The 16,091-nt window shown below is 39.2% G+C and overlaps 1 protein-coding gene across 1 annotated transcript in view; it reads right to left on the bottom strand.

Moving 5' to 3' along the window:
* Nucleotides 1–16,091, bottom strand: part of LOC124616366 (NADPH oxidase 5) — a 450,136-nt gene that overhangs the window by 99,015 nt on the left and 335,030 nt on the right. The window contains exons 11-14 of the mRNA XM_047144676.1: nucleotides 15,692–16,013; nucleotides 15,395–15,566; nucleotides 14,867–15,057; nucleotides 9,557–9,698 (exon numbers count right to left, since the gene is read on the bottom strand). Of these exons, the coding sequence (XP_047000632.1) occupies nucleotides 9,557–9,698; nucleotides 14,867–15,057; nucleotides 15,395–15,566; nucleotides 15,692–16,013 (827 nt within the window). The remainder of the gene's footprint in view (nucleotides 1–9,556; nucleotides 9,699–14,866; nucleotides 15,058–15,394; nucleotides 15,567–15,691; nucleotides 16,014–16,091) is intronic.

The raw sequence follows: 16,091 nt of genomic DNA, 5'->3' as shown, positions 1-16,091 counted from the left end.
TTATTTCTTCCTGCCTGCCAGGTATCTCTGTGACTCGTCTATATTTCTCATAAGTAACTAAGTTACTGAGAGGGGATCTGCTGACTGTTACAATTATAAGAGAAGTATCGTGCAGTATCAACTCACAAGCACATGCTTCTAGTTTCTGATCTATGCCAAAGAAAGCTTGTTTTAATATTTTTGACTGTGTCCAATATTTACATACGTTAAAACCCCTCATTTTTCCACATTAACTCTACATGAAAATGATGCCATTGTATAATCCCTGATATTTACCTTCTCAGTCACTGTGGTTTACATGATGTTCAGAGAGACACAGAACATCTATCACTAAGGTATTTTTCAAGTCCTCCTGACAGTCTCATCTACCATGTTTTTCAGCCTTCTAATGTTCTGGTGAAACAAACTAATTTCTCTTCTCTGAAAAGTGTTACATATATACTGGCAAGAAACAAAAGGCAGCACCCTCAAGGACTATGTTCAGTGGCACCAGGGTATAACATGTGCATACTGAGGAGTCTTAGGGTTTGAGATTCATGTATCAGGGTCATCAGCAATCAGATTGCTTTCAGGAGGCCTGTCTGTGCATCCTCTAGTTTGACTCTGCAGAAGTAACAGTTCTGGGTTTAGAGGTGAATAGTGTTTGCAACATTCATTCTGGGTACAACCATGCCCCACTAATGAGTACATACTCCTGTAGTGGGCATGTGGGAAGCTGGATGAACATATTGACAGACTGCTGCACATGTTGGGCAGAGCGTATAGGTGGTTGATGCTGCTTTCAACAGTGGCCTGTGTAACATTCCCACATCTGTAGACCAAGTTCTGTATGTCCTCGTAGTACATATGCCCATCAAGATGAACACATCATGTGAGCAGTGGTGGCCAATTAATCATCATCCAAGGACAAAATTGAGGCATATGTTGACCCCTGCTGTGTCATGAGGGACCACTAGAAACCGTCTGGTTGCAGCAAGATTATGATCACATGTGCCTCTGGCCAGGCTACCACTGACACCATGACAGTGTCAAGCATGGATACTCGGGTGTCATGAAAGAGTTGATTGGAGAGTAAGATGGTGCTCTGTCATCTTCTGTGATGAGAGTACGTACTGACTGTATGCGAGTGATGGATGTACACATGTAAGGCATAGACCTGGTGATCTGCCTATTTTAGTGCAGGATGCCATTTGGCACCTTTATGATTGAGTGCACACAAGAATATAGGCACGTTTTGCCAACGGGTGGGGGAGAGTTACGTCGATGTGTACATCTACACACTGCTGAAGTGCATGACACAGGATACATCCTATTGTACCTTTGTAGACTGATTGCATTCATCAATGTTCTACCGTAAACCAGAGTCTGCGATCTGTTTTACCTATGACTGAGCGTATGTGATCATTCCAATTTCATATTCCTAGAAATTGTTACCCCAGGAATTTGATAAGTTGGCCGATTCCAACTGTGAGTAATTGATATTATGGTCATAGGATACTAGGTTTTTTCATTTTGTGAAGTGCCTAATTAATTTTTTTGAATATTTAAAGCAAGTTGCCAATATTTGCACCACTTTGACGTCTTATCAATATCTAACTGATACAGGTTCTCTCAGACAGTACTTCATTATAGATGGCTGCATCATATGCTAAAAGTCTGAGATTACTATTAATATTGTATGCACACAACAAGAACACACCTTGGGTCCCAACACCTCCCTGGGGCACATTCGAAGCTATTTCTACATCTGATGATGACTCTCCATCCAAGATAACAAGCTTTGTCCTCCCTAACAAAGAATCCTGTCACAAATTTCACTTGATACCCCATAAATCATAGTTCTGACAACAACCGGATATCTGGTAATGAATCAAATGCTTTTCAAAACTCAAGAAATGATGCATCCACCTGACTGCCTTTATCCAAGGCTTTTCAGTACGTCATGTGAGGAAAGTAAGAATTGGGTTTTGCGTGATTGATGTTTTCAGTATCCATGATGGTTGGCATAGTGGCAGTCATTCTGTCTGAAAGATTTCATTATATTTGAAATCAGAATATGTTGTAAGATTCTACAACAAATTGATGTCAAGGATATTGGACAGTAGTTTTGTGGGTCACTTCTATTATCCTTCTTGTAAAAATCTGATTTCTTCCAGCTACAGGATGTGGTTTTTTGTTTGAGGGGGCCACAATAGAGTTTTTTGGTACATGGGGCTAACTCAGCGACAAATTCAGTGTAGTATCTGATAGGGATTCTATCAGGCCCTGGAACTGCGTTTAGTTTTAACAGTACCAAGTTCTTCTCAAGGCCTCTGACACTAACACTGATTTCACTCATCTTTTCAGTAGTACTTACAAGGATTAAATTGTGGCATTTCTCCTGGGTTTTCCATTATAAAGGAACATTTTAAAACAGAGTTAAGCATTTCAGTGCTTTTCAGAAGCACTTCAAACTCTGGCACTTTGTTGTGAAGGCTTTGATAATTAAGTACAAGAATTTTAATACTCTCCCTTGCAGAGGAGAATTCTTTTGGATCTTACACATATACTCCTGCATCTCCTGCAACTGACGTTATCTGGAGTGGATGGAGTCCCACCTTATCCAAAAACCCCTGTGTGTATGCAACACCCAGTCAGGTACCTGGGAAGCAGCCTCAGATGTGCAGTGCACATTTGACCCATTTAGGGGGACCCTTTAGCTCTCAACCCCTACAGCCCAAGTCTAGGAAGCCACAGTCTAGCTTGTCAGAGAATCTTCAAAGTCTCTGGTTCACTCCTTCCACTTGACTCAGAACCAGTGGGCCACTATCAGTTCTGGACCTAATGCTGCAAATTGTGAGCTGTGTTTGAACTGCACGCGCAAGGCCGATCTTCTCAACTTTCCCTGCCAGTCACTGTAATGATCTAAGTATGAATTCAGAGCCCAGATGACTGGCATCATTTGCTCCACTGTACACCATTATCTGCAGTTGGTTGTACCCTGTTATGTCAGTTGCTCTTCGAATAGCAACTCCAACATGCTGTACAAGGTGCCCAGGCCCACAAACTGAGTACACTTGCTGCTCTTTCCTGTTCCTTGCTACCATTTCCCTGAGGGGTACCATTATTCGCTGTATGTCACAATTGCCAATGATTAACAGATGCCTTCCCTGTTGTGGTTGCCGCCTCTTGACACACAACAAAGTTGGTTTGCCCAAAACAGGTGAAGTGAGTCCCACTGGCTCTGTTTCAGTGGTAGGCAGTACCTCAAGTTGCTTGGTTGGAGGGGATCAGTATAACATATCGTCCTCCCTAGACCCATTTATCCTGTCTAGGATGCCTGGATCCACTATTGACATGCCACTCACATCAAGGGAAAAGTAATGACAGATCCATACTTCCTGCAGAGGAGACAGGATCAACAGAACACAGTAGCGCTTGAGGTACCATTGGTAACACAGGTACGTAACTCTCAGGAGGAGCTCTTCCAACACATCGATTTGTAGCAGCTGCCGATCATTTGACAGTAGTCATGGCAATTTCCATCTGCTTACAAACATCAAGCAACTCGTACTGTGTTTGAGAACAGCATTCACAGAGGGGCTGCATTGTGACTGGTGCAATGTATTGCAGGACAGTGAACAACTAACTTTAAATTAAACATGCTAACTTCCTTTTAATCGGTTGAGCTACAAAACTACAAATTCTCTGTAAGAATTGAAGCAAATACACAAAATGAAATATCTGTTAAGGCAACAAGAAATATGTGGCAAAAATTACTAGTTTCCTAAAACTTCAACCGAGACAAGAGAGACCAGATGAAGACAAAGCAATGGGCTGTGTGATCTTGACATACGCGGGTCCTCCAACGACCAAGATCATGAGAATTCTCAAGAAACAAAGTGAAGACCATTTTCCACACAGCAGGAAAAATCAAAGATCTTCTCGGTTCAACCAAGGATCCACTAGGTCTGATGGCACCTGGTGTGTACAAGATCGGATGTGAATGTGGGATGCAATATGTAGAACAGACGCAGCTTTGCATCTCACAGCGCCGCAATGAACGCATCAGGCATGTACGCTTGGGTCAGACCAACAAATCTGCTGTGGAGGAACATAATATTGACAAGAAGCACACCTTCAATCTCTAACATACAAAGAAAATATGCAGTAAAAATGGATTTTGGTATTCAGTAATCAAAGACTCCATAGAAATACAGTTGCACAACAACCTAATCAACCGTGACAGTGGCTACCACCTCACCACAGCCTGGGAGCCTGCAATCAGGAAAATCAGAGAAGAACTTTCAGTTCCACCAAGGGCCATGGATGGAGCAGACAGAGATGGACGCTGGGACACGAACTCCACACACACGTCCCCCCCCCCCAACACCAGCCGCTCCAGGCACATCGGGTGATTCTGCAGGTGCGTGACTGGCTGGTGGCAGGAAGCGGTCCAGCAGATACATCAGCCATGACTGACGATATCCAGACACTTCGACTGAAGATGATGGAGATGCATTCCATCAAAATGTTGCTACGAGACGACGACGCTACTCGGTTGACAACCTGTGAAGAGTTCATATATAAAAAACCTAATCAGCTTCTCTTCCCCCTCGCCCCTCAGGGGATAGAGCACACTGTCTCTGCCCAGAGATTTGGGACACAGTAAGACGCACAGAGGGTGCCTCAAGGCAAGTCCAGTCATCAGTGTGGACCACATAGCTACAGTCAGACACTATGGTAGAGGGGCTACATTATGCTTCTGCCATACGTCATTAATATAATCCTATCCACCTGTCATAGTTATGGTCTGATGCCCTAGGAGTCACTAAAAACACAGTCTATATCAGTCTCCTGTATGATGTTGGGTAAATAATTCAGCCAACCCAGATTTAAGTGGATGTACAGCTCCACTCAGCCAACCAGTACCCCCAGCATCTCACAGTGTCATATTACTCACCAACTGTCAGGCAGAGAGAGAGAGAGAGAGAGAGAGAGAGAGCGCTCATGTGCGCGTGCACATGTGTATCAGCAGGCAGTGCCAGGTTCTATATATTGTCCCCACCAGAAAAGCCAAACTGCACATCGTGCTACTTTAATTAGTTATCATTCACAAGATTCAGGAATAGGCTGGTGTTCACCTGCACAAGACACCATACCGGTGGCCTCAGAAATGACAACTATCACACTCACACTCTTTCCCAGTCCTCCCAAAGTGGTATTCGGCTGCCCACCTAATCTACACAATACCTCCTCGGCCCATCCTGAATTCACTCCTACTCCCAACCCCTTACCACACGAGTCATATCCCTGTGGAAGATCAAGGTGCAAGACATATCCCATGCACCAAGCAAGTGTATCCTGTTCAGCTCTGCCGCAGGTGTATCCTACCATCAACTGGAACTTGCAACTGCATTCCTCGAACCACTCCATCGTAGTCTTGGCCTTGTGGCATGGTGCGTTATCTTGTTGGAAATTGCCACTGCCATTGGGAAACATAGCATGAAGAGGTGTACGTGGTGTGCAACCAGTGATTAATCATCATCAGTTATCTGCTATAGTAGCAGATCCTTTGCCTCTCCATTTTCTGCGATCCATTGCTTCCTTCTTAAGGCTGCTGTATGTTGTACTGTCCATCATGTCATCCAGTATCTGGAATCTCTTCCTTCCTCACTTCCTTTTCCCTTCTACATAACCTTCTAAAACTGTTTTTATCAGTCCGTCATTCTTTCTTAATATATGCCCAATCCAATTTCTTTTTCTTCTCTTTATTACATCTAGTAACTGTCTTTTCTCTCCCACTCTTCTCAGTACCTCTTCATTTTTTACTCTGTCCATCCAACTTATTCCTTCCATCTTCCGCCATGTCCAGATCTCAAAAGCCACCAGCCTTTCTCTGTCTTTTTTCCTCATAGTCCATGTTTCAGCGCCATATAGAAGAACACTCCATACAAGACATTTTATGAGTCTCTTTCTGAGTTTTCTGTCCAGACCGCTGCAGAAGATTCTCCTTTTCTTATAAAACGCCTCTTTTGCCATTGCTATCCTTGTTTTAATTTCTGTGGTGCACTTCCAGTCGGTGTCTATCCTGCTTCCAAGATACTTAAAATTTTGCACCTGTTCTAGTGTTTCTCCATTCAGCACAATTTTTATTTCCTCCTGTTGCCAATACTTTTGTTTTATTTGTGTTAATTTTCATTCCATATTTTTTTCTGTTAGTTGCAATGGTGTCCACCAAATCCTGTAATTCTTTTTCCCCTGTGGCTAGAAGGACCATGTCATCAGCAAATCTCAAGCACCCTACTCTTCTTCCTCCAATTTCTACTCCTTTGTCATCTAATGAGCATTGGTCAGTCATATTTTCCAAGTAGAGGTTGAAAAGAGTAGGTGATAAACAGCATCCTTGTCTTACTCCTTTCCCTTGTCTGATCCAGTTTGTACTTTCTCCTCTCACTTTAACTGAAACTTTTTGATTAAGGTATAATGAGTTTATAAGTCTTCTGGTTTTCCAGTCCACTCTCTTTTCCCTCATAGTAGTCGCCAGCTTGTTCCAAACCACATTGTCAAATGCCTTTTCTAAATCGATGAAGCACATATATAGTTCTCTTCCTTTTTCAATAAACCTTTCTCCCAAGATTCGTAGGAGCCCTATTGCATCTCTGGTGCCCATATTCCGTCTAAAGCCAAACTGCTCCTCGCCGAGATTCTCCTCTATTACTTTTTCAAGTCTTTTGATAATTATTCTTAACATCACTTTGGCTGCATGTGAAATGAGGCTGATTGCCCTGTGCTTGCTACATTTCTTGGTTCCTTGTTTTTTCGGTAATGGAATCATTACTGTTGTCAAAAAGTCCGCAGGCCATTCACCACTGTCATATATTTTATTACATAACCTCAATATTTCTCTTATTCCATTGTGGTTCAAGCATTTTAGTATTTCTCCCGGTATTGTATCTGTACCTACTGCTTTGCCATTTTTCATTGCAGCAATGGCAGACTTTACTTCTTCCATTATGATGGTCGGTCCTTTCTCTTCATCACTTACACTGTTGTGTGATTCAAGATCCAGAGTTTCTGGTTTGCTATTTGTGTCATATAGCTCTTTTATATATTCTTCCCATCTCTGGAAGACATCGTCACGATCTTTGTACACTACCTCTTTGTCTTTACTCAAAATTTCCATAGTAGCACTTCCTGCTCTGATTTGTTCCCATGTCATAGTCTTTACTCTGTTGTATAGTAAGTCGTATCTTCCCTTCCTGTCCAGTTCTTCAATTTCATCACATTCCTCTTTTAGCCATTTTTTCCTAGCCTGCTGTGTTTCTCTTCACAGTTTGTTATTTAACCTTCGGTGTATCTTTCTTGCATCTTCAGTGTTCTTGTTTTTCAATTTTCTTCTCTCCTCCATCTTGGAAATCATTTCTTGTATGACCCATGGTTTTTTTGACCTTTTCCCTTTTACATATCCTTTATTTTGCTGTCCTGCTTTAATGATTCCTTCTTTCAGCATATTCCGGTACTCGTTGGCATTATCAGGTGCTTCTTTGTGTCGTAATGTGTTTAGAAAGTCCCGAGACAGCATTTCTGTAATTTGTTCTTTGTTGGACCTTATCTTCTCTAAATCCCACTTCTTCACCATTGTCGCCTTTTTCAGTTTTTTCATTCTTATTTCTATTTCTGCCATAAGTAAGTTGTGGTCACTATTAATATCTGCACCTTGTAATGTGTGCACCTTCTTGATTCCATTCCTGTATCTTTCTTCTACCAGTATAAAATCGATTTGGTTTCTGTACTTATCCCCTGGTGATTTCCAAGTGTAGAGCCTCCTCTTGTGGTTCTTGGACCATGTGTTTGCCGCTATCAGCTGCCTTTCCCTGCAGAAATCAATTAACCATTCACCTCTGTCATGACTGCCTACTATGTTTCCCTCTTTCCCTTCTCCCACAATGGCGTTCCAGTCTCCCATTACTATTTTGCAGCATTTTTTATTTTTGTCCATTATTCTCTCTATTACACTGTATGTTTCCTCTACAATTTGGTCATCATGTTCTGAAGTTGGCATATACACCTGGACAATCAGTAAATCTTTTTGTGCTCCTTTCAGCCTTACACCAATAACCCGGTCATTTGCATAGTCTACATATTCCACACATTTAGCCAATTCCTTTGTCATAATCATTCCTACTCCATTAATTACTTTTACTTCTACCCCTGAGTAGTAGAATACATATTCATCTGACGGCAACTCTATGTCCATTCCATCTTACCTCAGCAACTCCTACGAGGTCCATATGATTCTTTTCCATCTCTCTTTTAAGGTTTTCTAGTTTTCCTGCTTGTAGCAGAGTTCTGACATTCCAGGTACCAATTCTCGTTTTGATTTTTTGCCTCCTTTCAAGATTTGTCTAAGTGTTCCAGTACCTCTATAATTGGTGCTGCTAGTGTGTGGCTAGAGAGAACTGATATTATTAGAAATTCTTTTTACGTAATTTTAAACTTAAATTTTTGGTAGTCTCAGAACTTACTTTGTATCTATACTTTGCATTTGATGTTACAATCATAACCACAGCTGTACCATACTCCACTTGCTCTTTCATTCTGCTGCACAGATGTAACAAATCCATGATTTTTAGGTACAAGACTTCAAATGATTTGAGGGAAGATACTAAATGAGTATTCTCTCAGAGTCATAGATCATCCAAAAAGTAGTATTTTGCTTTACTAGTACTTGTACCAACAGTTGTTATATTTACCATGGAACTTTGTTTGTCAGATTAATTTATTCCAAAAAGGCACTGAAGACAGTGGTGAACACTGAGATGGGATCGATGGCAATTTGTTCACACAGGATGTTTCTTACATTTAATTTGCAAGTAATCTCTCATCAAAAGGATTCAGATGCAGACCGTATCATATGTCAAAACACTTGAGTTAATGATTCACCTGAGACTTGTCATATTGTTACTACATGGACAGGAAATATTGGATGAGGGAGGAAAGGTTTGGATGGGGAAGATGGTCACATTGCAGGAAAGTAAGACTGTCAATTAAGTATAAATAATGAATATCGAATTTTCATCCAATAATAAACTAACCTCGAATATGGAAACTAACAGTATTAATTACACTTTTCATTTAATAGTCATCACTCTAAAAGTTTCAAGATAACACAAGAAATCCAAAGATGATAAAAAATTTATAACACTTTTCTTACATATTAACAAACATAAAATGTCTTAAAATTTAAAATTTATTGTTAATCTCAAACTCCACTTCATAAATTGTGAACTTCAGTATTTTTACCTGATGTATTCAGAAAAATAATCTACACGATGTCCTGAAGCTGCATTATACTACGGATTGTATGGATTATTTGATGCTGATTATTGTCTATTATTATATTACTACTACACCAGTTAGTACAAAAATTTTCGAATTTGTACATACTGCCCACTAAAATGGATACAGCTCATGAATTTTAAATATAAGTGTATTATCAGTATGTAGCAGATAACAGGTACAACTATTTTCGCATGCATAATTTTGTGAACTATCTGCATCATGGAAAACTTACACCATAAGTCGTTGACGTTTTTTCACTCTGTTATCCATATCTGGCATTGACAGAGACTTTGCCAAGGGTGTTTTCCTTGCCAGTAGTAATAAGGGAAGTTTCCTCTCTTGTAATAACTTCTTTGGTGTTGGAGACAGATGCTCTGAAAGCATGATGTGTACAACTCTGTAAATTATATACATAAATAACTAATTTACAGCTTCTCCATAATAATAAATCGACCAAAAAAAATTATTTTACAAGACAACTTTTTTTAACTCTAACATCCACGGGTATACTTCCGGTTCATAGTGTCCAATGGACAATATTTCAGCGAGCAGACACGTCGCCACCGTCAGGTGCATTGACGAACAACAAATACACTGGGAGAAACTGAAGAATCACAACTTTTTTTTTAAGTTTAGCCTTGATGATACTGAAATCTTTAAGCCATGAAAATGCTCTGAACTGTTATGTAGTAAAACAAATACTGTTTCTATTGCAGAAGATTGTGAATTAACATTCGTGTACCATCTGTCAGTCTGAAGTCATAATGAGATGGGTGACAAAACTAAGACCACTGATATGGAGAGTTTAGCTGTAGAGTGTGTTATTTTCTAAATATTGCTCAGAGTGTTGGTTTTTTCTTATCATTTGTTTATATAGCCATTTTTGTTATTAATGTGCAGGTGATGGGAAGTTGCATATCATCCTTGTTTAATACAAGATATGATTTCAGTGTAAGTGAGTGATTAGTTCTTCATGTGTGTTTAGAGCATAGTTAAAAATCAGTGCCCTCATTTTTCTCACTGCATAAGCATTTGTTAGTGTTGAGTTAGAAGTGACTAAAATGGGAATCACCCTGACTGAATGCAGTGTGTAACAAACCTCACCACCTTAACTAGATTTTTCATGATATCAGTGTATGACTACATGAGTAAGAATAAAAATTATGTAGACAATGAACACCATATGAGTAGAGCAAAATCAGTGAGTAAACCTCAGGCACTGGATGTGTGTAAAGTGAGCAGACAGAAATAGTCAAGTATCAGTCTAGGAGATTCCAATATTCTTAGGGGTTTGATTTATTTGAACAGATATGCCAACCTACAAATAATGTTAATATGCAGATTTTTTCAATTTTTCTCATTGTTCACACCAGTTCATTAAGTGTTGTACATTAGTAACAAAAATTCAGAGAGCTGCTGTCTAAGTTGTATGCAGACTACATTAGAGAAATGGCTAAACTAAACTTTCTTGCTGTTTTCTTTCAGTTGTTTTGAGGCTCATCTGTTATGCCCATTTGCTTTAGTCAATTTTGATTCTTAATTATATTCATTTGTTTTGCTGTTTTGCTAAATTGACTTTATTTATTTTCCCAAGTTTTACTGCAAAATTTGCTCACATTTGTACAAGTTTTTGAACTATAATATCAAGAAAGTCAAGAGTTGAAGTTTTTCAGTTTTTGCATTTAATTTAAACCTGTATTTTGATGTATCTGATTTCTTTTAAATACATATTGTGCCTCACAAACTTCATGGCAGTGTAGAGTAATAAATCTGTCAACTTATACATATTAGGTGCTGTGTTTGGTCTCAGTGATACTCGAGATGCTACAGCACACACACAGATAATGTTTTTGATACACATTTTGGATTGTGGATGAGTTCTTCTACTCATTGTTCTTTCTCTCTGACTATACATTCTAGCACCATTCTCTGCAAAAAATTCTGTAGACACCCCTCCTTTCCTCAACACACACATGAATGTCACAGACTTCTAGGGGAAATGTGCAACTTAAACACACCTAAAATTTATGTTGGTGAGTGGACCATGGAATTGAGGTAGTAAGAACCTCTGTGCCAGTGTTTACTTGAGGTTTTTAAATAATGGGCAGGATATACACAAGACAGAATGTGCATTACTACAATTGCTTGGACATTTATTCTGAAACTGAATGCTTGGATGTAAAATCAATATCTATCTCTCTCTCTCTCTCTCTCTCTCTCTCTCTCTCTCTCTCTCTCTCTCTCTCTCTCTCTCTCTCTCTCTGGATATTTGAGTGCATTGCGGGAACAATCTTTAGTAATCCTTCTCTTCTTACTGTAGTTCAGTGTGAGACATTGTGTTGATTATCAACAGCTGTATTCTGTTAAGAATGAACTCAGAAATTGTGATTATGGTTCTGCATCAGCTGAAGAATATTTCAGACTAGACGAAAATTTAGTGCCAGACCAGGACTCAAACCCAGATTTACTGCTTGTCACGAGCAGACACCTTAACCACTTCAGCTCTTTGATCCTGCCTACTGGAAAGCTCTTTGATCCTGCCTACTGGAACGGCCCAAATCTCCATTCATCATGGTAGCAAACCTTATGCTCACACTATATTACCATGATTCGAGCACAGCTGTGGAATGCAATACTGTAGCATAATGTGGGACACTGTATTGATGATCAACAGCTATATTCTATTAAGAATAAATTTAAAAGCTGTGAGAATCACAGCAACACAGTGCAAGCACAAGGGAGAGACAGAGATTTGGGACACTTCTGGAGGTGTGCTCAGATAGCCAAAATGGTCAAGGCAACAACTCATGACAGGCAGGAAACCTGGGTTCAAGTCCCTGTAGGGTACAAATTTTCATTTGTACTGAAATACTCTACAGTTGATGCAAACCGTAATCGCAATTTGCCTGTTTTTGCTGTGTACTTGCTGTCCACAGTAAAACATCAGCTATCCACATTCATTTTCTTCAGCTGGATTTTTGTCTGCTCTAATCACAAATTTATACTTATTGGATTTCTCTGATCCCATTCCGTTTGAATATGTAAACCAATTGTCTGTACTTATGTATAGTTCTCTGCAGTTCTTCGACTATTTCCCCATCTCAATCCACATATATCTGCATAGCATTGATCGACTTTTGTTTGTTTATCATCAATGATACACACTTGCCAAAGTTTGTGAGATTCATTTAGCAATGATACAATGATTCAGATCTATAATAGATTTGTCCTTTAACTGGAAACACAGAACTGATGATCTTCGCTGCTCCTGGTAGTAGAGCAAATGATGTTCTTTGAAACCAGATGTACATGTTTTGATTCTGGAATTGTTGCAGTCATGTAATCAAATAAATCTGGGGAGGCGCTTTCCATGGTGCTAATTGAGTTTTTCCACTCATGCAACACTTTGCTGGTGTTTCTCTACTCAATTTCTTGGCACTTAATAACTAACAAAATTGATCCATGTCAGTGATGAGTAGTTTTTGTTTTACTCTTTGGTGGGATCATATTGGACTATTCTACCTGCCAAACTATAATCTTTATCTCTTTTGCTTTGTGCTTCCCTACACTAATGTGTTGTTCATGCACTTGCAATCATTCTTTTTCACAAACTTCACTCATCGTAACTCTAAATGTGCTTCTCACTCCTCATCTGTTTCATTCTTTTGTTGATCTTTCCATTTTCTTTTTAATTTGCCACTAGCAGTATCACCTCTTTTACATTTCAGCCTCCTGTAAAACATCAGTATTACTTATCATAATACAGTTCCACTTAATACACTGTTCACTCCCTTAAGCATTTCACTTTCCCTTAACGGACATGCTTGTTTACACTACCTTTTGAGGTCATGCTCATTTACACACCCGCAGCCTCAGGTGTGGGCATTTGGATGTCTGTGTGGTCGTGTGTGTGAATGTGTGTACTATTGCTAGTGGAAGAGCAACAGCTAGAATATTCCATTCTATTAAGCAGTCATTCTTTTCATACTCCATGTGCAAATGAAGAGGGGAGAAGCCCAAATAACTGATACAATTGGAAGTATCTTCTGCCTTGCACTTCATAGAAGTTTGCAGAGGGTAGATGTAGATTTAGATATAGTAACCCTCCCCCCTCCCCAAAATTGTTAAATTTGAAATATTTGCTAAATATACAGGGTGATTCAAAAAGAATACCACAACTTTAAAAATGTGTATTTAATGAAAGAAACATAATATAACCTTCTGTTATACATAATTACAAAGAGTATTTAAAAAGGTTTTTTTTTTTCACTCAAAAACAAGTTCAGAGATGTTCAATATGGCCCCCTCCAGACACTCTAGCAATATCAACCCAATACTCCAACTCGTTCCACACTCTCTGTAGCATATCAGGCGTAACAGTTTGGATAGCTGCTGTTATTTCTCGTTTCAAATCATCAATGGTGGCTGGGAGAGGTGGCTGAAACACCATATCCTTAACATACCCCCATAAGAAAAAAATCGCAGGGCTTCTTGGAGGCCAGTGATGAAGTGCTCTGTCACGGGCTGCCTGGCGGCCGATCCATCACCTCGGGTAGTTGACGTTCAGGTTTCATAACTAACCTTTTTCGTAGGACTCTCCATACAGTTGATTGTGGAATTTGCAGCTCTCTGCTAGCTCTGCGAGTCGATTTTCCTGGGCTGCGAACAAATGCTTGCTGGATGCGTGCTACATTTTCATCACTCGTTCTTGGCCGTCCAGAACTTTTCCCTTTGCACAAACACCCATTCTCTGTAAACTGTTTATACCAACGTTTAATACACCACCTATCAGGAGGTTTAACACCATACTTCGTTCGAAATGCACGCTGAACAACTGTCGTCGATTCACTTCTGCCGTACTCAATAACACAAAAAGCTTTCTGTTGAGCGGTCGCCATCTTAGCATCAACTGACGTTGACACCTAGTCAACAGCACCTCAAGCGAACAAATGTACAACTAAATGAAACTTTATAGCTCCCTTAATTCGCCGACAGATAGTGCTTAGCTCTGCCTTTTGTCGTTGCAGAGTTTTAAATTCCTAAAGTTGTGGTATTCTTTTTGAATCACCCTGTACAACATGAAATTGCTTAGCTACTTTTTAAATGTTATTACCCACCTAAAATAATAATCTTGTGTTATAACTTTGTTGTGTCATAACTTTAGCATATATACATTACACAATCAGTGACAGCATATATACATGAGGTAATCTAGAATACAATTTAATTATTACTGTAATGGAAAGTTATAGATGAAATGCAAACAGTGATTGAGAAGACAGACACCCACATAACTTTAAGACAAAATTATGAGTGGCAGATAGGCTCACCACAAAATATTGATGACTCCTTAAGCCTTTGGACACTCATTCTTCTTTGTAGCAGAAAGTTTAAACATACAGGTGTACTCACTCTTTAGATGCACCAGTTTATGTTGTAAGAGGAATATAGGCTGTACAAGCAATGTAATAACTTTCTTGATACCTCGTTTTTTCTGCTGTTAACATAATCCTGCTCAAGAAACATCACCTTATTTGCTTACCATTAGCAGTAGCAGGACGCGTGAGGCTAAGGTCTCCTTCAGAAACATGCTGAGCTGGTCTGTTTGGACCAATATCATTATCACTGGTGAAGCTCTCATTTATGTAGCCACCTCCACCATCCTTTCTATATCCAATAGCCTTGACCTTACTACTGATACTGCTTTCCATATCTAACTTTCGTTGAGCTGAACTGAAAGTTGAAGATTGTAAGAAAGAAATGTTGATAGCCAAATGATGTGGGAAGATTGTTGTAATATTTTTACAATGTATATACAGAGCTATAAAAGAACAGACAAGGAAAGTACTGGAACTATAAACCGTGAAATGCTTGCTCATATCAACTGTGTTATTTCAAATTTCAGGGAAAAGTGAGTTTCTCAGTTAGTAAGAGCTAGAAGAAAGGTAACTAACGATGAAATTATACAAATGTGACAATCTGTTGTTTATGAGGAACTACTAAAAAGAAAGCCAAAATTTGACAGCGTTTTGAAAAATAAGCTGTATACAAAAACTATAAATCTACTTACGTTGGAAACTTTTGTGCTGGTGTTAAATCATTTCCATTAATAAGTTTTTTGTTCACAATGTTTGCAGTTAGATCCTCTTCAACACTGTGCAGCTTTTCTTGCTCCTTTTCAAAATATTCATACAATCTGTTTGTCCACTGTCCAACTGCTCTAATATGAAGCCACATATAATCTGTGGCCAATCAGAAATGTGCATCAATCCAGAATGTTACAAGTGAAACTACAGAGCTTACTCATACTATCAGTACAACAGTGTAAGAGCTATAGTAATAGATTTTGCATTATACTTTTAATTACCTTCCTGCTCTGGTGCACTGCTGATGGTAAATGGATGCCACTCATATTTAGCAATTGCAGGAATGTTAGCAAATACATAATCTCCTGGATGAAAATCAAAATGGTGTGGCCTCTTAATTACAAGATGAATTACTTTAGAGGGAAGCACAAGACCTGAACTAATGTATGTTTTTCCTCTGTTAGATCGTAACCATACTAGACGTAGTATTCGTTCTATGATGTAAATAATAGCTGGAGCCACAAACCATTTCCAAAAATTTGGAGCATGAAAAATTACTAGCACCCAGAATGGAATATAAAGCAAATGAGTCCAGTAAAAAACCTGCAAAGTAGATCAAATTATGATATTATCTTAAAAATTTAAGTGTGTGTCACATCCAAGAATCCTATAATAAACTTA

Source organism: Schistocerca americana, chromosome 5 (genome assembly GCF_021461395.2).
Source record: "Schistocerca americana isolate TAMUIC-IGC-003095 chromosome 5, iqSchAmer2.1, whole genome shotgun sequence".
In the NCBI taxonomy this organism is placed as follows: Eukaryota; Metazoa; Arthropoda; class Insecta; order Orthoptera; family Acrididae; genus Schistocerca; species Schistocerca americana.
Note: the sequence above shows the minus strand (reverse complement) of the source record. Positions and strands in the feature narration are given on the sequence as shown.